The 25,904-nt window shown below is 38.8% G+C and overlaps 1 protein-coding gene across 3 annotated transcripts; it reads left to right on the top strand.

The window, feature by feature from the left end:
• The first annotated feature begins 2,041 nt into the window (after nucleotides 1-2,041).
• Nucleotides 2,042-16,916, top strand: LOC133662808 (uncharacterized). Of its 3 annotated transcripts, none has more exons than XM_062066976.1 (9): nucleotides 2,042-2,113; nucleotides 14,795-14,872; nucleotides 14,962-15,036; nucleotides 15,142-15,168; nucleotides 15,802-15,919; nucleotides 16,073-16,164; nucleotides 16,270-16,347; nucleotides 16,437-16,511; nucleotides 16,611-16,916. In XM_062066976.1, exons 2-9 carry the CDS (start codon nucleotides 14,827-14,829, stop codon nucleotides 16,760-16,762), a joined length of 663 nt encoding a protein of 220 aa, XP_061922960.1. In that variant the 5' UTR covers nucleotides 2,042-2,113; nucleotides 14,795-14,826; the 3' UTR covers nucleotides 16,763-16,916. The 3 variants fall into 3 exon arrangements, with proteins under 3 accessions (XP_061922960.1, XP_061922959.1, XP_061922958.1); XM_062066975.1 differs by lacking the exon at nucleotides 2,042-2,113 and adding an exon at nucleotides 12,111-12,400; XM_062066974.1 differs by lacking the exon at nucleotides 2,042-2,113 and adding an exon at nucleotides 12,966-13,037.
• The last annotated feature ends 8,988 nt before the right edge of the window (nucleotides 16,917-25,904 follow it).

A 25,904-nucleotide genomic window follows, 5' to 3' on the forward strand; every position in this document is an offset into this window, starting at 1 on the left:
ACAAGTCCCCCAGCACATTCCGTCACGTATTGTGCGTACTGGAAGCTGCTTTGCATGAAATGTGTGGCCACTCCTTTTAGAGGCGGCCTCAGTGATGTAACCAGGGACCTCACAAATAAATAGAGGAGCAAGTGGGCTGGACTTTAGAGCGTAGTTTGGATCTGTAACTAGAGTACAGGCCAAAATGTCTCTCCTCATTGAGCTAAATTTAACTCTGTCTCTGCATGATTCCTTGCTTCTTGTCTGTTTTAAAGATGTCATCAGTGTTTGAACCTGACACTTGGCCAAAGTCCCAAGTAAATGTGCAAGTAATGTCTGGGTATGTCGACAACGGCGTATGTTTAGTCAGCCAATTCGAACACACAGTTTTCCGAGCAATCAATTCACTCTACCACCCGCCAAAAATCATGTTTTGGAATCGTTCATATTCAATAAATAAAGTTAAGGTACCACTGATCAGTGGTGAAAATACTCTCTGCATTTGACCCATCCCCTTGTTCCACCCCTTGGGAGGTGAGGGGAGCAGTGAGCAGCAGGAAGCATTTTTGGTGCTTTAACCCCCAATTGTAACCCTTGATGCTGAGTGTCAAGCAAGGAGGTAATGGCTCACATTTTTATAGTCTTTGGTATGACTCAGCCGGGGTTTGAACTCATGACCTACCGATCTCAGGGCGCTTAAGCCAAAAAATCAAGTCCATCAGCTCAATAAAACACAGTCTACCGCTTAAGTTGACGTCGACCCCACATGGTCGGCCACTTTTGTCAACATTTCTATGAACAATTGGTGTGTTTATACTGTATTTGCGTGTGTCTCCTTATGTCTCTGGAAAAAGTCCCAAATAAATGTGCAACCAACATGGTCGGGGCATCAAGAGGGTCTGGGAAGGCGGCACACCCGGCTCCGGGCTGCCGCCAGCTGCTTTGTTCTAGAACCTCTTTCAGGGACCAGATACCAAAGCAAAAGTCTGTTGCAGGGCTGCCAAAAATGGTCCTTGTCAACCACCCAGCAGTAACTTCTACATTCAGTGAAGTTTGCTCTACCCTCCATTTATCTTTGACTCTTCCCATCACCGTCGCAATATCTGAGCGCTCATTCTCTAAGTTAAAGCTAACTCAAAAACATGTGAGGAGCACAATGGGAGAGTAGGAACTGAAAGTATGGCGTCACATTAGTACCAAAAATCCGAGCGCATAAAAACTGTTATCGCGCGCTGATTTTCCACTTCGTGCGCGCGCGCGACACCCTTTTGCGCGCGCGTGGTGCCTTTGTGCGCGCGCGCGGCGCCTTTTTGCGTGCGTGCGGTGCCTTTCTGCGCGCGCGCCGTCTCTTTGGGGGGCGGGCATGCTTAGACGGCCCCTTCTTTCTGATTGGCTCTGAGCATTTTTCATATGAGCCAATCAGAAGTATAGCAGGGCGGGTCATCGTCCATATGTATCAAGATTTACGGAGGAAGAAGTGGATCAAAAAATGTCGGCTGAAAAAGAGGTAAGTTGAGGGACACACGTATTTACATTATTGAACTGCTTTGGAGTGATTGTAAGGGTTTACTGACTTGTTAGAAGAATGGAGGCTCCACTGCTATCTTAGTTGAAAACATTAAATGCACTGCACATGAGTGTAATAAAAAAAGCACCTGGACTTGCTAGTTCACACAGCATCCCTGCTGTTAGACATTCATGTGTGTTGTTTCGCTTGTTGCATTATTACTTTTCTTCTCATCATAGTCCTAATACTTGTCAAGTATCCCGTTTTGGCCTGAAACATCCTGTATTTTATACCTCTTTCCTAGCCTGACTAGCCAGCCCATCTCTTTTGCATTCTGTTCGATTGCATTACGAAATTTGAATGTAAATTTTTTATGTTTTATTTATTTTATTTTATTAACACTGGTATGTTTTATTTCTTGACCTTCAAATTAAATGTGCTGTGACATGACATCGGTCTTACACATTTTGGTTATATACTGTACTTCTGTATTCTATAGTAACCAATTTGCATCTTCCTTTTCTAAACAGAAATGCTGGCAGCTGTGGAGAGGAGGTTTTTTGAGAGGGGCATTGATGGCAAAGTACCAAAGTACTCAATGACCGACTTTGAAAAATACAACTTCAAGTAGGTTGTAAAAAAAAGGCAGATGAAGTGAAACTATAGCAATGCTTTTCTTTACACTCTCTCATGCACACAGATACTCATGTTATGAGAAGCATATTGTTTCAAAAATATTAACATTAATTGTTGTTATTTTGAACATCTTTCAGATTACATTGCTCGAATTCAAAAACCACTTTACTACACAATTATTAGGCCCAATTCTATTAGTATTAGTCATTTTTATGTTTTATCATATTTTAGCTTATTTTTATGTTTCATCATATCTTAGTCTATTTTTATATGGTCTTATTATATTTATATTTCAGTTTGTATTGTATTTTATTTTATAGTTTTTCATATTGTAGTTTATTTTTATGTTTGATTATATCTTATCTTATTTCATATTATTTTTGGACTTTTACCTGATGTGTATTTTAATTATTTTTAATCCATTTATTTTATCATCTAGTGCAGGGGTCACCAACCTTTTTGAAACCAAGGGCTACTTCTTGGGTACTGATTAATGCGAAGGGCTACCAGTTAGATACACACTTAAATAAATTGCCAGAAGTAGCCAATTTGCTCAATTTACCTTTAACTCTGTTATTATTAATAATTAATTATAGTTACCTTTGTGGAAACACTGATCATCTTAATGATTTCTCACAATAAATATATATAGAAACAGATAAATATCAATATGCAACACTTAATTTTTATATTTTCTCTAAGTGCACATTTTTCAAATTGAACATTTTCAAATGATCACTTCTAAGACAGTCTTGTGAAATCACAATATCCCATTTTAACTAGCTAGCCACTAACATGTTTTAACATATCATGAATTACTTTGCACCATGTTTGTACAAATAATAACTCATGGGGTTCAATTCCCACCTTCTACCTTCCTAGTCACGTCCGTTGTGTCCTTGGGCAAGACACTTCACCCTTTGCCTCTGATGGCTGCTGGTTAGCGCCTTGCATGGCAGCTCCCGCCATCAGTGTGTGAATGTGTGTGTGAATGGGTAAATGTGGAAATACTGTCAAAGCGCTGTGAGTACCTTGAAGGTAGAAAAGCGCTATACAAGTACAACCCATTTATCATTTATCATTTATGTAAAATACAAAAGTAAACTCTCAAATTGTTAAATCATGTCACACTTTGAACTGGACACCAAATCTGTTATCTGTTTCTTTGTCAGTTAGTGGGAAGCCTGGCATTGCATGCTGTTAACTAGTGTGTTGTACTCTGGTGTGTAACTTGACACTACAACTCTGAGTGAGTCTTGCAGATGTGCATCAGTGAGGCGTGTTCTGTGTTTGTTCTTGATGAAGTTCATGTCAGAAAAGGCTGATTCACAAAGTTAAGATTTTCCTCATTGTTTGCGGAACCTTCTTAATCTTTTGGACATATTTTCACAGCAATCTGGCCTTAAGGTTAATTATGATAAATGTAAAATGTTAAGGATCGGAAATCTAAAGGGAACGTCCTTTCGAATGGAATGCAAAGTGCCTGTTTTGTGGACAGATGGACCAGTTAACATACTTGGTGTTGTTGTCCCAGAAAATCTGGAAGATCTAGTCTCAGTAAATTATGATAATCGACTAAGAAAGCTGGACAAAATTATGCAATTATGGAAAGGGAAATCCCTAACCTTGTATGGTAAAATGTCTATTGCCAACTTGTTAATTATTCCTCAATTTATTTATTTGTTTTTGTCATTACCAGCTCCATCACAAAACTTTTTTAAGATTTATGAGCGGAGGGTCTTCGATTTTGTCTGGAACGGCAAACCAGAAAAGATTAAAAGAAAGGTTTTGTACAAAGAATATGAATATGGGGGCCTGAAACTTCTCAACCTTGAAGCTATGTGTCTGTCTTTAAAAGCATCAATTGTTCCAAAGATGTATTTAAACATTGAGTGGTACACAAATGTCCTGTTGGACAAAAAACCTGTACTGTATCAAAAGAAATGGTATCCTTTTTTACAAGTGATCCCCTCCCAGAGAGTCTGCTGGGAAACATGGCGGGGTTCATAAAGGAAACAATCCACTCATAGTGGTGTTTTCAATTTTATGTGCCAGAAAAAAGAGACGATATTTTGCAGCAGTTAATATGGATGAACTCTAATATTGTAATAGATGGAAAGCCTTTCTTTTGGAAAAATATGTTTGAAAGAGGAATCATTTTTGTCAATGATATTATCAATGAGAATGGTAAAATTATGAAGTATGATGAATTTAGAGCTATGTATGGTGATGCTTGCTCAAGCTTTTCATTTTATCAACTAACTGGAGTAATTGGGAAAAGATGGAAACAAATAATTAATTATGGAACTACTAAATTATTAGTTTGTAAACCTCTAATAAGAAATTCTAGTTGGCAAAAAGAACTAAAATAAATAGAAAAATATATAATTTTTATTTAATAAAGAAATCTTTGAAGGCTGCCTCATACAACACAAATGGAAAATGGGAGGACTTTTTTGACTGCCCGTTGCCATGGGATGCCATATTCAAACTAATCTATAAAACCACTATCGATGTGCAAAATCGTTATTTTCAAATTAAAATTATTTATAACTTCTTACCCACAGGGAAAATGTTAAAATTATGGAATATGACAGAGTCAGATGATTGCCGATTTTGTTGTCAGGAGCCTGAATCCACCCTACATTTGTTTTGGTATTGTCATATTGTGTCTTTGTTTTGGGTGGAAGTTGAAAAAATGTGTTTAAGGATTGGTTTGTTTATGAAGCTTAATGTGGTTTCTGTTATTTTAGGAGAGTTCATTGACAATCATGATTTAGTCAATTTAATTATAGTACTCGGTAAAATGTTTATTTTTAAGGCCAAAAACAGATATTCACTTAGTATTACTTTCTTTAAAACATTTATTCAGTATTTTCTAACTTTAGAAAGTTACATGGTTGAAAACGACAATGATGCCAAAAAACATTAAAAAAAAGATGAGGAGTCCTCAAAGGCTTATTTTGAAAGTATAATTATGTTTATAGATTATATGATATCTGTTGTTGTGTTCCCTAATTTGAGTGACCTGGACATAATCTGGACTGTACATAAATGCTTATTTTGACAATGTAATTTTGTTTATAAATTATATGCAATCTGTTGTGTTCCCTAATTTTTTTCTGTGTACATGAATGACGGTGTGTGTTGCTGAGTCCGACTTGGACATTATTTGGACTGGGCCTGGTTTAAAAAACCCTTTAAACAAATCTAATTTCATTGACAACCTGGTCTGTTGAAGATAAGGCCCTTTTTTTAAAAATAAAATAAAATAAGATAAATAAATAAAAAACATTTTCTTGGATAAAAAAGAAAGTAAAACAATATAAAAATAATTACATAAAAAATAGTAATTAAGGAAAATGTTAGTGGACCAGCAGCCTATACAATCATGTGTGCTTCAGGGACTGTGTCCCTTGCAGATGTGTTGTCTATGTTGTGGGAACCAGAATATTGGTAGCAGAAAGAAACAACCACTTTTGTGTGAGTGGGTGTGGATGAGTGTGCATGGGGGAGGGTGTTTGGGTTGATGCACTGATTGAAAGTGTATCTTGTATTTTTTCTATGTAGATTTAATTTTAATTATTTTTATTTTTTTTATTTTATTTTTTTTTTAGAACAGGCCCGCGGGCGACTCATCTGGTCCTTACGGGCGACCTGGTGCCCGCGGGCACCGCGTTGGTGACCCCTGATCTAGTGTTTCCTCAAACAGCCCTCTGGATCTCCACGTCCAGAGGGTTCCTGTGATTGTCTCTTCTCGCTGGAGCCTCTGTATCCATGCATGTGCCATTGTCATTGTGTTGTTATTATTATTGTTGTTGTTGTTTGTTTATTTTTATGTACATGTTTGACTGTCTTCATGGGGTGTGGGTGTTATTTCTCATTTTGTTTTTAACTATGTAAAGCACTTTGAGCTGCATTTTAAATGTATGAAAAGTGCTTTATAAATAAAAATGTATTATTATTAGTAATAGTATTTTTCTTTTGTTTTGGGATCACAGGACTATTGGAAAAATATTTGCTGTGAGTCTCGCACAAAGGTGGACCACCACCAAACTTTTTAATGCAGTGGTGTTACAGCTACATATCCACTGGTGAATTTGACCAGGGATCAATAACTGAAAAGGACGTTGTGGACCTGGAGCTCATGGAACTAATAAAAGAGGTAGCACATTTAATTGTGTGGGCAAAATGTGTTTTGAATAATTTCATGTTTGGGTTTCATATGTTGTTTTGATTTAATTACTTGTGTACTTTTCAAAGATTGAGGCTGCTGACAGTGAACTCCTGATGGCATACACAGACAGGATTGTGTCATGTGGATACACAGGGCCTGTGTCCATTGAAAAAAAGGAAGACATTGTGCGGTAGGACATGTCCCTCAGTGTCGCTTCAACTTTTGTTGCTAATGTAATTAATTCACTATTTTTGTTATAGCTCTTTAGTTCTACACTATATAGTCAGGTTACTGCCCATGCTCCAACAAATCTCTTCTGGAATGAAACTGTATGACCTCCTCACCTTAGTCCAGCAGGAAAACGACATCTGCAGACAGCTTTTTGTTCCAGGATCTTTTTGCAAGGTAAACATTTCATAATGTCCATTAAAAAGTCATCTGCATTTAATAATTTACAGAATATCCACAATTAAACTGTCATGACTTTCTTCTTTTTATAAACTCAAGGTGGATGCTGATTTTCTTGTGCAGTCCCTATCCCCTGTCTTTAGTGAGATTGGCACAATGAGACATCAAAGAGAGTCCACAGTGGTCAACTTTCTCCAAGACTTTGTACAGGCTATGGAGGATGAAGGTGAATATTTTCTTTTTAATTCAAATGTTGTTGCTTCACCTTCAAAACAATTACAAAGCACAGTTTGTTAGCAGTTAATTTGGTGGATTACATATATTTGTCCTATATAGTCCTTTACATAGCAGTCAACATCAACACTTACATTATAATCATACTGCCTTTTAATGCTTAAACTGAAGTTTGTTTTGTATCATCAATGCCATCATAAAACTTCCTGTTTCAACATAAAAAAAACTAAACTAAAAACTTTCTATCACTTTTTCAGAAGAGTATGAACACAACTCAGAGACCAGAGAAGAAGATGAGGTCAACAAGGCTGAAAAACAAAACAATGAGACACATATTAATGTTGGCAAGTTCTGCCAGTGGCTCACAGGACAGTCTCATATTCCTTTAAGTTATGCAGAACGTAAACACTTTAAAATAGTCATGGAATTTGACCATGACTGTGAGGTTCGTTATGGTGCAAATCATACCATCTGCTATCCTGTGGTTAATGCATGTTCCTGCTCAGTTTCATTCCCAGTTGCACACCTGAGAACATATGCAGAGTTCAAAACAGTACTCTCTCAGGCCATTGTCAATGGCTTTGAATTTAGCCGGTATTAATAAATAAATAAATGGGTTATACTTGTATAGTGCTTTTCTACTTTCAAGGTACTCAAAGCGCTTTGACAGTATTTCCACATTCACCCATTCACACACACATTCACACACTGATGGCGGGAGCTGCCATGCAAGGCGCTAACCAGCAGGAGCAAGGGTGAAGTGTCTTGCCCAAGGACACAACGGACGTGACTAGGATGGTAGAAGGTGGGGATTGAACCCCAGTAACCAGCAACCCTCAGATTGCTGGCAAAGCCACTCTACCAACCTCGCCACGCCGCCCCTTGAGGGGTTTAAGTTTAAGGAGGAGACCCACTGTGCAATGAGTGGTCCAGAACATGTCTATAAGGCGTCATCAATAAAACCTACAGGAGATGTCCTCAGGGAGGCCACAGTGACCACACTATGTCTTTCCATGGAGGTCTTGTCTTAATGTGAAATGAACGGGGGGAGTGGAATAAAAAATTGTGACTTCACATTGAATCAAATCTAAACCTCCTGCATGACAGGTGAGATTTCTACCATCTGGACCACCAGTGCATCCGAGGTAACATTGAGTCTTGTAAGCATCACATCACAGATATGAGATGGTTACTAAGGTATTGTAAAACTCAATGTTACTAAGGAAGCACTGGTGGGCGAGTGGTAGGAGTCCCACTTGTCATGCAGGAGATTTCGGTTCGATTCAATGTAAGTAGAGAGATGATGCCTTGGAGATGTGTTTTGGATCAGTCTTTGCTCAGTGGGGATGAATGAACTCCAAACTCATTGTATGCGCAGTCGTTTCACATGTTCATGGCAGACAATGTATAGTTGTTCATTTGTCAAGTTTGGGTCATTCGGATCAATGAGAGTTTGGAGTTCATTCAGTTCCTCCTCAGTTAGAGGGCAATCATATTCAGGCACCACAATGCCAGTTTCAGGTTCCAAGTCATTGCCATTATAATCAGCCGCAGTCTCCCAATCAATGTCCGGCTCTTGAAGATCCTATGTGCCAAAAGAGAGTATTTTAGTTTACACAGATCATTACAGTGTATGGTTGTTATTTATTTTCAAGGTGTTCCATTCTTCCTGGATCTTTGTTCAGTATACGCTAATTCAATCCTCGTGTTTTGATTGTTTTCTTTTTTGTAGCCACAAAAATACTGTCGACAAAACACTTACTGCAATGTTCTCAGAATGAGCATCACTGTTGTTCAACATCTGTCCACATTCCCACATCTGCATCGGACTTCGGTTTCCCTCAGTGCGCATTGGATGGTGGTTCCAGCCTTCAGTGAAGATCTCCAAGTCTTTTTTGAGTCTTGGAAGAAATGCGTAGTGGACACAGAATATGTCGTCTATGGACGAGATGTCCAGTATGTCATTTTCTTCAAGAGAATACAGAAGGTTGGAATACTTGAACGATACAGAGATCCACAAATCTCGCCATAACCGCGCTATCCTATTGAGGGTCACAAAAACATAAAAATTTAATTTCCATGAAGGCAAACATGATATTGTGTTAATAAGTGAAAGCTAGAGGAATTGTACCTTTGATTGTGGACACTCTTTCCCGAGATGAAACTTCCACGATTGTGCCACGGACTGTGAACATAAACCGGGCGATGTCCACGTTCTCTACTCCCTGGTCAGCTCGTACCCTGAAATTGGTTAAAATGGAGGAATCAACAGAACAATGTATTTGTAACTTTTGTACATGAGTACACTATCCAATTCGTATTTTCAACATTAACAAATGTGCACAGTAATAATAGTATGCATATAAAGTCCCCTTTTTGGTTACAGCTAAAAACATGCAGTGAGACAATAGCAAGGAATCATGAGTAAAGAATATGAACTATGTGGAGAAATGGCATAAAATATGTTCCTGTCTTAGTTTTTTTAATCAAATAGTATAAGCACTTAATGCTGTTGTTCAGCCAAAGGATGGGGTACATAATATTATATTTGTATCTGTTATTTCTGAAAATTGCCAATACGCATAGCATTGTAATAATCTGAATAACACTACATTGAGGGTAAACCATGTTGTTGAGTGGCCTCCAGAAAGAAATGAAATGCTGTTGAAGCACAGTTGTTGGTCGCTGCATTTAAGTACAGTATCTACAAAAGTCAAATAAAATGTAAACTATGCGTGTGCACCTGCACCAAGATTACACTTGGAAACTAAAAAAAAGTAAAATAAACACGATGGCAGTTTGAATACAATATGTGGGCAACTGCCAAATTTGAACAACTGCTTTGGATAAGTTGCCTCAATAATGTGAGATTCTGGCATATTGGCTACAGGGAAGGCGAGGGTGAAATTAAAAATTATGTACAAGATCCTGTCCTGGGAGGCTTAAGTACATGGAGCAATTGGACTGAGAATGGTACCATTGTAGCCTTAAAAAAAATTTTTTAAATGAAACAATCCACAGAAAGACTAATTATTATAATGTGATTTGTAAAAAACAAAAATTAGGTTACCTTTCTCGAAAAACCATCGATTCCTCCAAATATGACAATATTGTATCTGAGAAGCAAACATACAACTTGAATTTAGTCATTTACGATTTGTGCACTAAACAGTGTACAAACAGTGAAATTTGGTTTAAGTGGGTAAAGGTCCAGAATAATGCATACAAATAAAAATATTCCATATATTATGTGAAATTACATATCCCCATGATGGATAGTCACTGTACAAATGAGAACTGGTTGATTATCAGATTACATATATATAAACATCTTCAATACAAACCTGATCAACTTGTGATTTGTGTCCCTTGTCCCTGGTACAGAGTAAACTCTGCGTATGACACAGCCAAGACTGGACAGTCTTGAGATGATACCTATGGAATCAACTCTGTGCATGCAGGCAGCAACTCTTCTCCATGGAACTCTGTGTCCCAGAGAATCCAGTCGGCCTTTTACCATTCTGTAGCCTGCATTTGGTAAATCACGCTTAATGTCAGAAACCGAATAGTCAAGCTCAGCATTGGTGATGGGACTATACATGGCCCTGACAGAAAGCTCATTCTCTCTCGTCCTTCGATAGATTGTCATTCTTGAAACACCCATCAGTGTGGCTATTCAAGGCACAGGAAGGTGTACGCCAAGCAGTTCCTTCAAAATTTTGGGGCGTCCTTTGGTGCCTGTCTTCTCCACTGTGACATCTGGGGCTGGATGTTCCAGTTGTGCTTTCACAAGTTCAAAGAGTTCCTGCAAAGTCTGGATAATAGCAGCTGGTACTTGAATGTGGTTGGATAGGGCTTGCAGAAGATACAGCTCCTGTCGACAAACAAATTCTAAAAAGTCCAATTATAGTGGAGTTGTGGAAAATGCCAATAGAATTTTATCTAAAAGTCTTTGAAGAAGGTAATGTTTCATCTGTTGAGAGAACATCACATATTTAATGAAGTGTCAAGATCAATATCTCTCTTTTCATACACATACAACCAGTCGACAGATGTCAGTCAATGATGGAAATTATATTTTCAAATATGTTTTCTTTCCTCACTTGTCTGTTTAAAAAAATATTTTTATTTATTTAATATTTGTATATGTACATATTGAATGTATGCCACAATGTGGGACTATTTATTTACTAAGTTTACACCAGAGTCTACCCGAACCCACTTATCTATGCGTACTTCATATCAGGACCACATGATTAGCATATGGGCCTAATTATTGATGTTATGATTGCAATTACTATTTTAGTAGAATAATGAATGACAGGTTATCACTACAATTAATAAATATGGTTTTAATATTACTATAAAAAGTATTTAGGTTTCTGCAAACAACTCAAACTATGAAAAATTAGATATCAGCCCAGATCAGTATAGATGGCAGAGTTAAAAATATGTATTTAAAAAAACAACAACAAAAAAGCTAGCTCCATACATTAGGCAAATTAAATCTGAGAGATAATAGTGTAAGATTTACTTGTTCAGCCATGATAGCCCCATGAAAACGTGATTTCCTTTTTTTTTTAACTTTTGAATAAAGTAAGATGGCCGCCACGTTGCTCCTCCATTGACTGACAGCGCTCAGAGCCAATCAGAAAGAAGGGGCGGTCTAAGCATACCCGCCCCCAAAGTAACAAAAAGAAACATGACAGCGCGAGGAGAGATGCCAGACCAAGACGGCGCGCGCATTGCGCGCGCGCACAGACAGAAAGGCACCGCGTGCACGCAAAAAGGCGCCGCGCGCAGCGCACAAAGGCACCACGCACGCGCAAAAGGGTGTCGCGCGCGCGCGAAGTGGAGAATCAGCTCGCGATAACAGTTTTTATGCGCTTGGATTTTTGGTACTAATGTGACGCCATATGAAAGGACTTGCAATGTTGTCCAGAGAAAATTAGAGAGCAAAGAAAATGAAAATATAGAGCATTGTAGATGAGTTCACAGAACTCAATGCTCGTCGTATGTCTTTCAAATAGTGATAAGTAGGCCTACAGTACTTCATATTGAAATTGTGTTTGTACGTGAGCACGTGGGCCGTTGTACCGGTCTTACTAAACTATATACTGTAGCTATTGATATAGGCTACCCACACGGCAGAAGACTGCTATACGGATCCGCCTTCAAGTCGCCCAACCCGCGTTACTGTCACATTCGTTTTGGCTCCGCCTAGAGGATACAGCTCCGCCTCTGAAAATTGTACGGTCAGACAGCTGATCCTGAGCGGACTCGTGTCTGATTCGCATACGCGGACGCGACAAACTAAACCGGCGCGCGCCGCCTAGAGTTATAGGCTCCGCCTACGCGCGCTGAGCCGACCAATGTCTGCACCCGCAGACGTGGACGCGCCTACTAGCGTGTACGCGCATGAGCCAAGATCTCTGGACTTTCTTTGCTGGAACACGAACGTAAGTATAGATTTATTGATTTATTGCTACATTCGCAGTAAAGATCGGCCTTTGTGTTTATGTATGATTGTAATGACGTTGTTTGATATTAGGACTAGCAGTAAAACTTTATATTCTGTAAAAAAAAGCCTTTTATTTCCAGCGCCGCCTCCCAGAATGCTTTGCATGGGGACGTGCGTCTGACGTCACGTATTCAGAAAATTCGAAATGGCTGCACGCGGGAGGTGAGGCCGGAGCGAAGAAAAGTGGAAAAGAGTGTTATTCGTCAAAAAACCCACACAACGACGGTCATTTTTTCGCCGTGCTATTGTAAAATTGTCTTTTATCCGTGTTTTAACTTAGGCTATCTTTTGTTAGACGCTGTGAATGTGTGTAGGTTACATGCTACGATATTCCACATATTTCCAACTGGTTGAAATGAAAGCGTATTACTTTATTGTCAGTGTTGTTTAGGCCCAGGTCGCTATTACTTCGTTATAACAACGTAACGTTAACAGAGTGGAAACAGCCGTTCTTTGCTATTAATTTGAGTGTGTATTATTTCTTTCTTTGTTCTTTAGTGGAGCTCGAGATCCTGTTTACTGTGGACTAGCTGTGTGTGACGCCATGTTGTTTTTGTTTACATTAAAAAAAAAAGGTATGTCTATGTGTTTTTTGGCATAGTTAATTGTAGAAAAAAATATAAAATGAGGTGATGTGAGTGGGAAAAATTGCTGCACATATTAAGGATCCTTTTTCTTGATCTATATTTTTGTTATTTGCTGATGTACCGTAATTTCCGGACTATAAGCCGCACCTGACTATAAGCCGCACCAGCTACATTTAGGGGAAAATACAGATTGCTCCATATATAAGCCGCACCCGACTATAAACCGCAGGGTTTTGATGTGTAATTAGCGTAGTATATAGGGGTTCCTGCTACCACGGAGGGGATTGTTGGGACAGAGATGACTGTTTGGGAACGCAAAGCGTCCCATTTATTAACAATAAATCTTTCAATCATTCAATCAAACTTTCACATCTTTGACATGGCGAACAACATTCGTGCAGAGTACAAATAAGACAACGGTGCAAAGTAATACAAAGTGCTCGCCTGTACGTTATCAAAATAACCAGCCTACCGGTATATGAAAAGTCAGTCTTTAATCATTGTGTCATCGTCTTCCTCCTGCGTACTAAAACCACCGAAATCCTCTTCGTCGGTGTCGGAGAAGAACAGGCCGTAAATAAGCCGCACCCTTGTATAAGCCGCAGGGACCAGAACGAGGGGAAAAAGTAGCGGCTTATAGTCCGGAAATTACGGTATATATTTTATATGCTGTTTTTTATTTAATTAATTTATTAGAGACTATTTTATGCTTTATTTACCTTTTTTATTATTATTTGATTTACTATTATTATTATTATTTCCACATGTAAGCATAAATAATTGATCATATTAGTACACTGTTTGATTGCTTTGCTTAATGCATTCCATAATTTAATTCCACATACTGATATACTGAAGGTCTTAAGTGTTGTACGTGCGTACAAATGTTTTAAATTACATTTCTCTCTAAGATGATTTGTCTCCTCTTTTTTTGAGAAGAATTGTTGTATATTCTTGGGTAGCAGGTTATAGTTTGCTTTGTTTATAATTTTAGCTGTTTGCAAATTCACTATGTCGTGGAATTTCAGTATCTTTGATTCAATAAATAAAGGATTTGTATGTTCTCTATATCCAACATTAAATATTATTCTAACTGATATTTTTTGTAACACCGTTAATGAAGTGTACTTTGTAATTATTTCCCCATATTTCTACACAATAACTCAGATATGTAGTTAGTGAACAGTAGAGAATATGAAGTGATTTTTTGTCTAGAACATGTTTTGCTTTATTCATTATTGACGTGTTTCTTGCTACTTTATGTTGTATATTTTTTACTTGACATTTCCAGTTCAATTTATCATCAATCATTATACCTAGAAATTTGGTTTCATTTACTCTTTCAATTTCTATTCCGTCTATTTGTATTTGTGTTTGACTTTCTCTTCTACTGTTACCAAATAGCATTATTTTAGTTTTACTGAGATTCAAAGATAGTCTGTTTTTGTCAAACCATCTTTTTAATTTGTTAATTTCTTCTGTTATTATTTGTATTATCTTCTGTGTGTTCTCTCCTGAACAAAACGCTGTTGTATCATCCGCAAATAATACTAACTTTAAATCTTTTGTAACTTTACAAATGTCATTTATCTAGACATTGAATAATTTAGGTTCTATATTGATCCCTGAGGTACACCACAGGATATATTTAGCGTTGTAGACGAAACCACCACATTAATATTAAAGATATGGTTAACATTCTTAGTGCTAAAGATATTCCCCTCTCCTTGTATCCCTTCTAACAGCTCCACCGTCTCGCCGAGTGCCAGCAAGAGTCATGAGTACTTGTCAACTCGACTCCTCAACTGGAGATAACTTTCTAGGTAAAGACTGATCTCCAAAATAATATCTCAGCATCCAGTAACCATGGTTAACAGATCACAACCATTTAATACCAATTTATCTCCCTTAGCACCTCACCATGGGGAAGGATGTATTCATATGCCTTCACCAGCACCTGCATTAAACATGCAGAGAGTTACACAAGGTAGGGACTGATCTCTGTATACACTACACCCATAATTTCAAACCCTACTTTACGATTGAGCTGAAGTTCTGACTATTATGACCTGTACTTTTACCTTTCTTATAGTTCTTACCACCTTGGGGCACCATTCAGGTAAAATCTCAGCTCATCTTACTTGCTAATTTGTATACACTAACACCTGTGCATGCTTTTGTCCACGTTGTTTCTTTGACGATGAATAAATACCCCTTTTCTTTCTTGCTACATTAAGGGTGCCTTTTCATCTGATTACATTTATAATGAACAGCGACATTGCGGTTGTCCCAAGTGGATGGTATGATGATAGGATGATTTTCTGGCCCAGCTATAAAAACACCGACAGAATTGAAAGGGCAGCTTTAAATGAGGAGCAGCATGAGCCAAACTGGCCAAGATTTGACGTTTCTGTTGTCCGAACTTGTGGTATGCAAATTCATAATCTTCTTGTTTAAAAATAACGTCATAGTTGCTTCTCTTTATGCTTGGAATAACCTATTGTGTCTATGTTCTGACCAGGTCTCTTGTAAGAGAGAGACCTGATTTATCATCATCAATAATAATAATATTCTGTTCAGCTCTACACCCCCGGCTGGGTCGCCCGGGCGAGGGTGTCTGATGATTAAAGACCCGAAACACCCTATGACCCCGGGTTTATCACTGATGACGTGTCCAAGCATCACCGTGAGGTGTATTCAAGTTCTACAGCTAATTTGAAACTCATGTTCATTTTAACATATTCAATTTTAGACAACTACAAAGACGCATTAAAAATAATGCAACAATATGGAAAGGGCTGCGACACCTCAGACCTGCAATCTGAGGCAGAGAACGAGGAGCTGCCAGAAAAAAGGAACAGGAAGCCAGTGTAAGTGTGTTCCGTCTTGTTTTTTTCATGTTTCTACAGTAATAGGAAGGTTATTTCCGGTAGCATTCAAAAATAGACCAGAGATGCTTGTACTATATGTATGTTTGGCAATTTTGGTATTGCAATAATCCTAATGATATGGTTACCCAACAGCCATCGTCTCGGGGACTCAGATGATAGCGAAGAAGACCCGGGAAATAGTGACCTCACATCTCTGGGGTTGACAAGCCAATTGCACAGGCAGAGTAAGGAATAATCTCTTAACATCGAAAACAACAAAACCACCAAAAGATATGGTTAACATTCTTAGTGCTAAAGATATTCCCCTCTCCTTGTATCCCTTCTCCCAGCTCCACCGTCTCGCCGAGTGCCAGCAAGAGTCATGAGTACTTGTCAACTCGACTCCTCAACTGGAGATAACTTTCTAGGTAAAGATTGATCACTGAAATAATATCTCAGCATCCAGTACCCATGGTTAACAGATCACAACCATTTAATACCAATTTATCTCCCTTAGCACCTCACCATGGGGAAGGACGCATTCATATGCCTTCACCAGCACCTGCATTAAACATGCAGAGAGTTACACAAGGTAGGGACTGATCTCTGAAATATTATTGTATAGATAGGCCCCTTGGGTATTACCAGTCATGGTTAACTGATGGCTCTCTCACAATGCCCACCTCACTAGGAACGGCAGTCCCTCCTCGACTCCCTCCACCCCCCTCACCAGCAGCCCTCAACATGTGGCAGACAGAGGAGCCTGGATCCAGCCTGGCCTACAGGCCAACATGGCGAGGGGGAAGAATGGCCGACAACATTTCCTGCTCTGGTGAGCAATAACTGACAAATACCGGATGGTCATTCTGTGCCACAAATTTTGGAAAAAATTCAAATTCACAAGCAATCACATATTTTCTTCAAACTTTGTCAATAACTTTTGTCATTAACTAAGGTCAATAGCTAATGTCAGGATTATGAGTAATGAGGATAAACACTGAAACATGTTAATTTTATACTGCTGTTTGTCAACAGCGCCTGAGGTAATCCACATCCTTAGCCTGCTGGAAACTATCAAGCACAACCAAGACCAGCTGATTGCGAAGGTAAACTTCTTAAGCCCTGAATAGGTCAATATTTCATAATGACATTGATTTTGATTCATTATTATTTTTTAAAGAAAGAAACAGTGTGTGATTAGAGTAAACATTGCTACATTTTCTTGTTACATTTCACCTGTTTGCTCTTTAAATACCACTTTTAATGTTTTTTATTTATTTCGATCATATTTTTTAAAAATGTGCCCTGGGGCCGTTAAAAAATGACCTGCAGGCCGCAAATGGCCACCGGGCCGCACTTTGGACACCCCTGGCCTACACGAATACAAACATAGAATGATAGTACAAATATAATAAGAAAACAATGTCAACCTCCCAAAGTTGGGTTATGGATATTTATTTATGCCCCCCACCCCCAACCCCCCGCCGCCGTCATCCAACAGAGCCAAACAAGTACTCTGATCAAGGAACCAAATAACGATATTGTTTAAACATTTTGGATGTCTTGCACACCTATACCCTGATCACAAATTCATAGTTTACGCACCTTATTTTAACCACCTCCAGTAACTTTAAGTCATGTTTTTTTTTTCAAATGTAATCTCCTTAATACCTATCACATATTTTGTATTGTGTAAGCATACTTGGCTTTGGATGCTTCCTACCATAAACATAAACGTATCTGTCTTGTAATCTTGTTTGATTACAGGTGCTGTGAGTAAAAATGTGTTGACAAGGTCAGCCACGGACGCTGAGGTCACCAAACACGCCATCAGGTGGTTCAACTTGGCGGGGGATCGGGCAACGAGGAGACGAGTCCCGCTTCCACCTCCTCAGGAGGAATAGAGATGTATATGTATAAATAAACAACCTTTTATTGGACTTCTTGTCATTCACCAGTTATTCATTTTCTGATGTTAGCTGTGCATGGAGCAGCGTTTCCTTGAAGTTGTAGCCTAATAGATTAAATATGTATATTTACTTTTTAAATATATATTATATATATTTACTTTATAGAGTGAATTGACCATTTTCTGTTTCTGACTATTGACAATATTGTTAGTTTAAAAATACAAGGCAATGCATATGTAAGCCTATATTGCTGTAGTAGGGCTTAGTGAATTTTTTAGTTTCCTATTTTATCCTACAGCAAGACCAGAAGGGATTTTGAAAATAAGATAAAGGGGTCCAAAACGGCCAGATGAGCCAGGGTTTTTATGAGTCCGTTGCTGGTCCGCGGCGGGAGGCTAGGCTTTGATCTTGGGTGCGGAGCGGATGCAGCGCGCCGTCACGGCGCACCCGCCGCGGAAATAAGGCTTTGATCATGGGTGCGGAGCGCATTCAGCGCGCCGCCACGGCGGATCCGCTACCTGCCGCCGTGGCGGATACGTTCCTGAGTGCAAATGGACGCCGATGCTGGTCCGTTTCGCGGTTCCGTTCCGGAAAGCGCGATACCTGCCCGGGGGATCCGCCGCGGAGTGTTTTTGCTGTGTGGGTACGAGCCTACTGCACTCTCATTAGTTGAAATACCAGAGATAAAGTGGGTGTCAAAATAATGTGGTCGCTATCCGTGGTCCTGAACTGCTTTGAATGTGTGTTGTTTTATTATTAGGGGCCACACAGTCTAATTTTTTGGTTGTTCTCTTGGTTTGGTTCCTAGTGAGGTGGGCATTGTGAGAGAGCCATCAGTTAACCATGACTGGTAATACCCAAGGGGCCTATCTATACACTAATATTTCAGAGATCAGTCCCTACCTTGTGTAACTCTCTGCATGTTTAATGCAGGTGCTGGTGAAGGCATATGAATGCGTCCTTCCCCATGGTGAGGTGCTAAGGGAGATAAATTGGTATTAAATGGTTGTGATCTGTTAACCATGGTTACTGGATGCTGAGATATTATTTCAGAGATCAATCTTTACCTAGAAAGTTATCTCCAGTTGAGGAGTCGAGTTGACAAGTACTCATGACTCTTGCTGGCACTCGGCGAGACGGTGGAGCTGGGAGAAGGGATACAAGGAGAGGGGAATATCTTTAGCACTAAGAATGTTAACCATATCTTTTGGTGGTTTTGTTGTTTTCGATGTTAAGAGATTATTCCTTACTCTGCCTGTGCAATTGGCTTGTCAACCCCAGAGATGTGAGGTCACTATTTCCCGGGTCTTCTTCGCTATCATCTGAGTCCCCGAGACGATGGCTGTTGGGTAACCATATCATTGGGATTATTGCAATACCAAAATTGCCAAATATACATATAGTACAAGCATCTCTGGTCTATTTTTGAATGCTACCGGAAATAACCTTCCTATTACTGTAGAAACATGACAAAAACAAGACGGAACACACTTACACTGGCTTCCTGTTCCTTTTTTCTGGCAGCTCCTCGTTCTCTGCCTCAGATTGCAGGTCTGAGGTGTCGCAGCCCTTTCCATATTGTTGCATTATTTTTAATGCGTCTTTGTAGTTGTCTAAAATTGAATATGTTAAAATGAACATGAGTTTCAAATTAGCTGTAGAGCTGAACAGAATATTATTATTATTGATGATGATAAATCAGGTCTCTCTCTTACAAGAGGCCTGGTCAGAACATAGACACAATAGGTTATTCCAAGCATAAAGAGAAGCAACTATGACGTTATTTTTAAACAAGAAGATTATGAATTTGCATACCACAAGTTCGGACAACAGAAACGTCAAATCTTGGCCAGTTTGGCTCATGCTGCTCCTCATTTAGAGCTGCCCTTTCAATTATGTCGGTGTTTTTATAGCTGGGCCAGAAAACCATCCTATCATCATACCATCCACTTGGGACAACCGCAATGTCGCTGTTCATTATAAATTTAATCAGATGAAAAGGCACCCTTAATGTAGCAAGAAAGAAAAGGGGTATTTATTCATCGTCAAAGGAACAACGTGGACAAAAGCATGCACAGGTGTTAGTGTATACAAATTAGCAAGTAAGATGAGCTGAGATTTTACCTGAATGGTGCCCCAAGGTGGTAAGAACTATAAGAAAGGTAAAAGTACAGGTCATAATAGTCAGAACTTCAGCTCAATCGTAAAGTAGGGTTTGAAATTATGGGTGTAGTGTATACAGAGATCAGTCCCTACCTTGTGTAACTCTCTGCATGTTTAATGCAGGTGCTGGTGAAGGCATATGAATACATCCTTCCCCATGGTGAGGTGCTAAGGGAGATACATTGGTATTAAATGGTTGTGATCTGTTAACCATGGTTACTGGATGCTGAGATATTATTTTGGAGATCAGTCTTTACCTAGAAAGTTATCTCCAGTTGAGGAGTCGAGTTGACAAGTACTCATGACTCTTGCTGGCACTCGGCGAGACGGTGGAGCTGGGAGAAGGGATACAAGGAGAGGGGAATATCTTTAGCACTAAGAATGTTAACCATATCTTTAATATTAATGTGGTGGTTTCGTCTACAACGCTAAATATATCCTGTGGTGTACCTCAGGGATCAATATAGGACCTAAATTATTCAATGTGTAGATAAATGACATTTGTAAAGTTACAAAAGATTTAAAGTTAGTATTATTTGCGGATGATACAACAGCGTTTTGTTCAGGAGAGAACACACAGAAGATAATACAAATAATAACAGAAGAAATTTACAAATCAAAAAGATGGTTTGACAAAAACAGACTATCTTTGAATCTCAGTAAAACTAAAATAATGCTATTTGGTAACAGTAGAAGAGAAAGTCAAACACAAATACAAATAGACGGAATAGAAATTGAAAGAGTAAATGAAACCAAATTTCTAGGTATAATGATTGATGATAAATTGAACTGGAAATCTCAAGTAAAAAATATACAACATAAAGTAGCAAGAAACACGTCAATAATGAATAAAGCAAAACATGTTCTAGACAAAAAATCACTTCATATGCTCTACTGTTCACTAGTGTTACATATCTGAGTTATTGTGTAGAAATATGGGGAAATAATTACAAAAGTACACTTCATTAACGGTGTTACAAAAAAGATCAGTTAGAATAATATATAATGTTGGATATAGAGAACACACAAATCCTTTATTTATTGAATCAAAGATACTGAAATTCCACAACATAGTGAATTTGCAAACAGCTAAAATTATAAATAAAGCAAACTATAACCTGCTACCCAAGAATATACAACAATTCTTCTCAAAAAAAGAGGAGAAAAATCATCTTAGAGAGAAATGTAATTTAAAACATTTGTACGCACGTACAACACTTAAGACCTTCAGTATATCAGTATGTGGAATTAAATTATGGAATGCATTAAGCAAAGCAATCAAACAGTGTACTAATATGATCAATTATTTATGCTTACATGTGGAAATAATAATAATAATAGTAAATAAAATAATAATAAAAAAGGTAAATAAAGCATAAAATAGTCTCTAATAAATTAATTAAATAAAAAACAGCATATAAAATATATACATCAGCAAATAACAAAAATATAGATCAAGAAAAAGGATCCTTAATATGTGCAGCAATTTTTCCCACTCACATCACCTCATTTTATATTTTTTTCTACAATGAACTATGCCAAAAAACACATAGACATACCTTTTTTTTTGTAATGGAAACAAAAACAACATGGCGTCACACACAGCTAGTCCACAGTAAACAGGATCTTGAGCTCCACTAAAGAACAAAGAAAGAAATAATACACACTCATATTAATAGCAAAGAACGGCTGTTTCCACTCTGTTAACGTTACGTTGTTATAACGAAGTAATAGCGACCTGGGCCTAAACAACACTGACAATAAAGTAATACGCTTTCATTTCAACCAGTTGGAAATATGTGGAATATCGTAGCATGTAACCTACACACATTCACAGCATCTAACAAAAGATAGCCTAAGTTAAAACACAGATAAAAGACAATTTTACAATAGCACGGCGAAAAAATGACCGTCGTTGTGTGGGTTTTTTGACGAATAACACTCTTTTCCACTTTTCTTCGCTCCGGCCTCACCTCCCGCGTGCAGCCATTTCGAATTTTCTGAATACGTGACGTCAGACGCACGTCCCCATGCAAAGCATTCTGGGAGGCGGCGCTGGAAATAAAAGGCTTTTTTTTACAGAATATAAAGTTTTACTGCTAGTCCTAATATCAAACAACGTCATTACAATCATACATAAATGATGATGGAAACACAAAGGCCGATCTTTACTGTGAATGTAGCAATAAATCAATAAATCTATACTTACGTTCGTGTTCCAGCAAAGAAAGTCCAGAGATCTTGGCTCATGCGCGTACACGCTAGTAGGCGCGTCCACGCCTGCGGGTGCAGACATTGGTCGGCTCAGCGCGCGTAGGCAGAGCCTATAACTCTAGGCGGCGCGCGCCGGTTTAGTTTGTCGCGTCCGCGTATGCGAATCAGACACGAGTCCGCTCAGGATCAGCTGTCTGACCGTACAATTTTCCGAGGCGGAGCTGTATCCTCTAGGCGGAGCCAAAACGAATGTGACAGTAACGCGGGTTGGGCGACTTGAAGGCGGATCCGTATAGCAGTCTTCTGCTGTGTGGGACTTCATGCCTGTTTGATGGAAGTCAAAATGACATAGTGACATAGCTCTGATTTGTTACGCTAGTGGCCATCAATGTCTACTTTTGGTTATGTCGACAACCGTTTGTGTTGACGTGGGTGAGCCAAAGGAAAGACAAGATTTATCTAACAATCAATTCACTATACGATCCTTTTAAGCCAAAAATCATGTCAATCAACTAATCAAAACTCAGTCTACCTCTTAAGCTGACGTCGACCTACGTGGTCGACCACTTTTGTCAACATTTATATTCCAAAACGGACGGATTATGTTGACGTGTGTCGCTTTATGACTCTGGTCAGAGTTGCAAGTTATGTGTAAAAAAGGTCTACTTTCGGTTATATCAACAGCTGCATATGTTGACATGAGTCAGCCATTTCTAGAGCACGGTTTGACTACTAGTCAATCTACAATATCACCCGTTTAGGTCGACAATCAAGACCAACAACTTATCAAAACCCAGTCATCCACTTAAATTGACTTCAACATCATAGTCGGTCACTCTTGTCAACATTTCTATGAAATATTGGTCAGTTTTAAGACCTAAGCTGACCAATTTTGATTATTTTTCTCTGATTTCAGCCATTCAGGGAAATGGATGCACTTTGAAAAACAATGTTGATAAAGTTATTGTTTATGTATCGCAAAAATGACTAATGATCTATTGCTAACGATGGATTCTGATGCGTCATCTATGTTGCTGCTTCTTGATCTTAGCGCTGCTTTCGATACTGTTGATCATAATATTTTATTAGAGCATATCAAAACACGTATTGGGATGTCAGACTTAGCCTTGTCTTGGTTTAACTCTTATCTTACTGACAGGATGCAGTGTGTCTCCCATAACAATGTGACCTCGGACTATGTTAAGGTAACGTGCGGAGTCCCCCAGGGTTCGGTTCTTGGCCCTGCACTCTTTAGTATCTACATGCTGCTGCTAGGTGACATCATACGCAAATACGGTGTTAGCTTTCACTGTTATGCTGACATGCCCCTAAAGCTGACCAACTCGCCGGATTGTAGTCAGCTGGAGACGTGTCTTAATAAAATTAAACAATGGATGTCCGCTAACTTTTTGCAACTCAACGCTAAGAAAACGGAAATGCTGATTATCGGTCCTGCTCAACACCGACATGTATTTAATAATACCACCTTAACATTTGACAACCAAACAATTACACAAGGCGACTCGGTAAAGAATCTGGGTATTATCTTCGACCCAACTCTCTCGTTTGAGTCACACATTAAGAGTGTTACTAAAACGGCCTTCTTTCATCTCCGTAATATCGCTAAAATTTGTTCCATTTTGTCCACAAGCGACGCTGAGATCATTATTCATGCGTTCGTTACATCTCGTCTCGATTACTGTAACGTATTATTTTCGGGCCTCCCTATGTCTAGCATTAAAAGATTACAGTTGGTACAAAATGCGGCTGCTAGACTTTTGACAAAAACAAGAAAGTTTGATCATATTACGCCTATACTGGCTCACTTGCACTGGCTTCCTGTGCACTTAAGATGCGACTTTAAGGTTTTACTACTTACGTATAAAATACTACACGGTCAAGCTCCTGCCTATCTTGCCGATTGTATTGTACCATATGTCCCGGCAAGAAATTTGCGTTCAAAGAACTCCGGCTTATTAGTGATTCCCAGAGCCCAAAAAAAGTCTGGGGCTATAGAGCGTTTTCTATTCGGGCTCCAATACTATGGAATGCCCTCCCGGTAACAGTTAGAGATGCTACCTCAGTAGAAGTATTTAAGTCCCATCTTAAAACTCATTTGTATACTCTAGCCTTTAAATAGACTCCCTTTTTAGACCAGTTGATCTGCCGTTTCTTTTCTTTTCTTTTCTCCTCTGCTCCCCTCTCCCTTATGGAGGGGGAGTTGCACAGGTCCGGTGGCCACGGATGAAGTGCTGGTTGTCCAGAGTCGGGACCCGGGGTGGACCAATAGCCTGTGCATCGGTTGGGGACATCTCTACGCTGCTGAACCCGTCTCCGCTCGGGATGGTTTCCTGCTGGCCCCACTATGGACTGGACTTTCGCTGATGTGTTGGATCCGCTGTGGACTGGACTTTCACAATATTATGTCAGACCCACTCGACATCCATTGCTTTCGGTCTCCCCTAGAGGGGGGGGGGGGGGGTTACCCACATATGCGGTCCTCTCCAAGGTTTCTCATAGTCATTCACATTGACGTCCCACTGGGGTGAGTTTTTCCTTGCCCGTATGTGGGCTCTGTACCGAGGATGTCGTTGTGGCTTGTGCAGCCCTTTGAGACACTTGTGATTTAGGGCTATATAAATAAACATTGATTGATTGATTGATTGATTGATTGTAAGTTGATCTATATTTTTTTTTTGTTTTTTTTAAATTTTCTTTAATGTTAATACAGATACAATATTATGCAGAGTATTGCTATATGCTATATGCTACTATACAATAGGATTACTATTTATAGTTGCCGCAGGGTAGGGGGGGGCACGAAATGTTTTTGTCTTCCCAGGGGGGAGCGACAAAAAATAGTTGAGAAGCACTGGTTTAAGTTGACATTACACCAAAGTCACAATAAATGTGCAAGCTATGTCTAGTTACAGTTATGTCAACAACCACGTATGTTGCAAATTTAAGGGACTGTGAATTAATAGGGTTTTACTGTAATATTATTAACATGAAAAAATCCCATATGTCCAATTGTTTTGTGTAGTGTATTGCGACAAATCATGACCTGCACCTTTTCCAGCTTACCGTGTTTGTCTTTGTTCATTTTTATCACTTGTATGGACTGATTCAGATGCCTAAAAGTAGCAAAACTGTTGTGTAAGGGTTTCCGTCAGCTTGATTTATTCAGTGCGTCATAGCGAGCCAACAAAGTAGATACGCAATGGCTGCATTATTTTGGCAAGACATAACACTGCAGCAGGTCAATAGAGTCTGTGGTCAATCACAGTCCCTCACATAAATCCACAAACAAACATGTTGACCGAGCTGCCTAACTTTTTTTTAAATCAATTGCACTATTTTACATTTTATACAGAGCCTAGACACCAATTAACAACATCAGTTATTGGTGTAAGCCCCTCATGAAGTCTTTTAAGAACTGTGATTAATTAGATTAAAATACCACGGGAAAAAACTAAATAATCCCCTCCCACCCCACCCTTGCAAATGTTTAAGAATCAGATGCGTATATGTTGAAGTAAATAATATGAGGAAATAAATGTATACACCTATGTGTCGTTTTTGTAACATGTCAAAGGATGAGTTTAAATGTTTCAATAAATTCAATAAAATGTGATATATAATTAATAATTATAAATAGATGCATTGATGATAATAATGATGAAATAATAATAATAGTA

This window comes from Entelurus aequoreus, linkage group LG12 (genome assembly GCF_033978785.1).
Source record: "Entelurus aequoreus isolate RoL-2023_Sb linkage group LG12, RoL_Eaeq_v1.1, whole genome shotgun sequence".
In the NCBI taxonomy this organism is placed as follows: Eukaryota; Metazoa; Chordata; class Actinopteri; order Syngnathiformes; family Syngnathidae; genus Entelurus; species Entelurus aequoreus.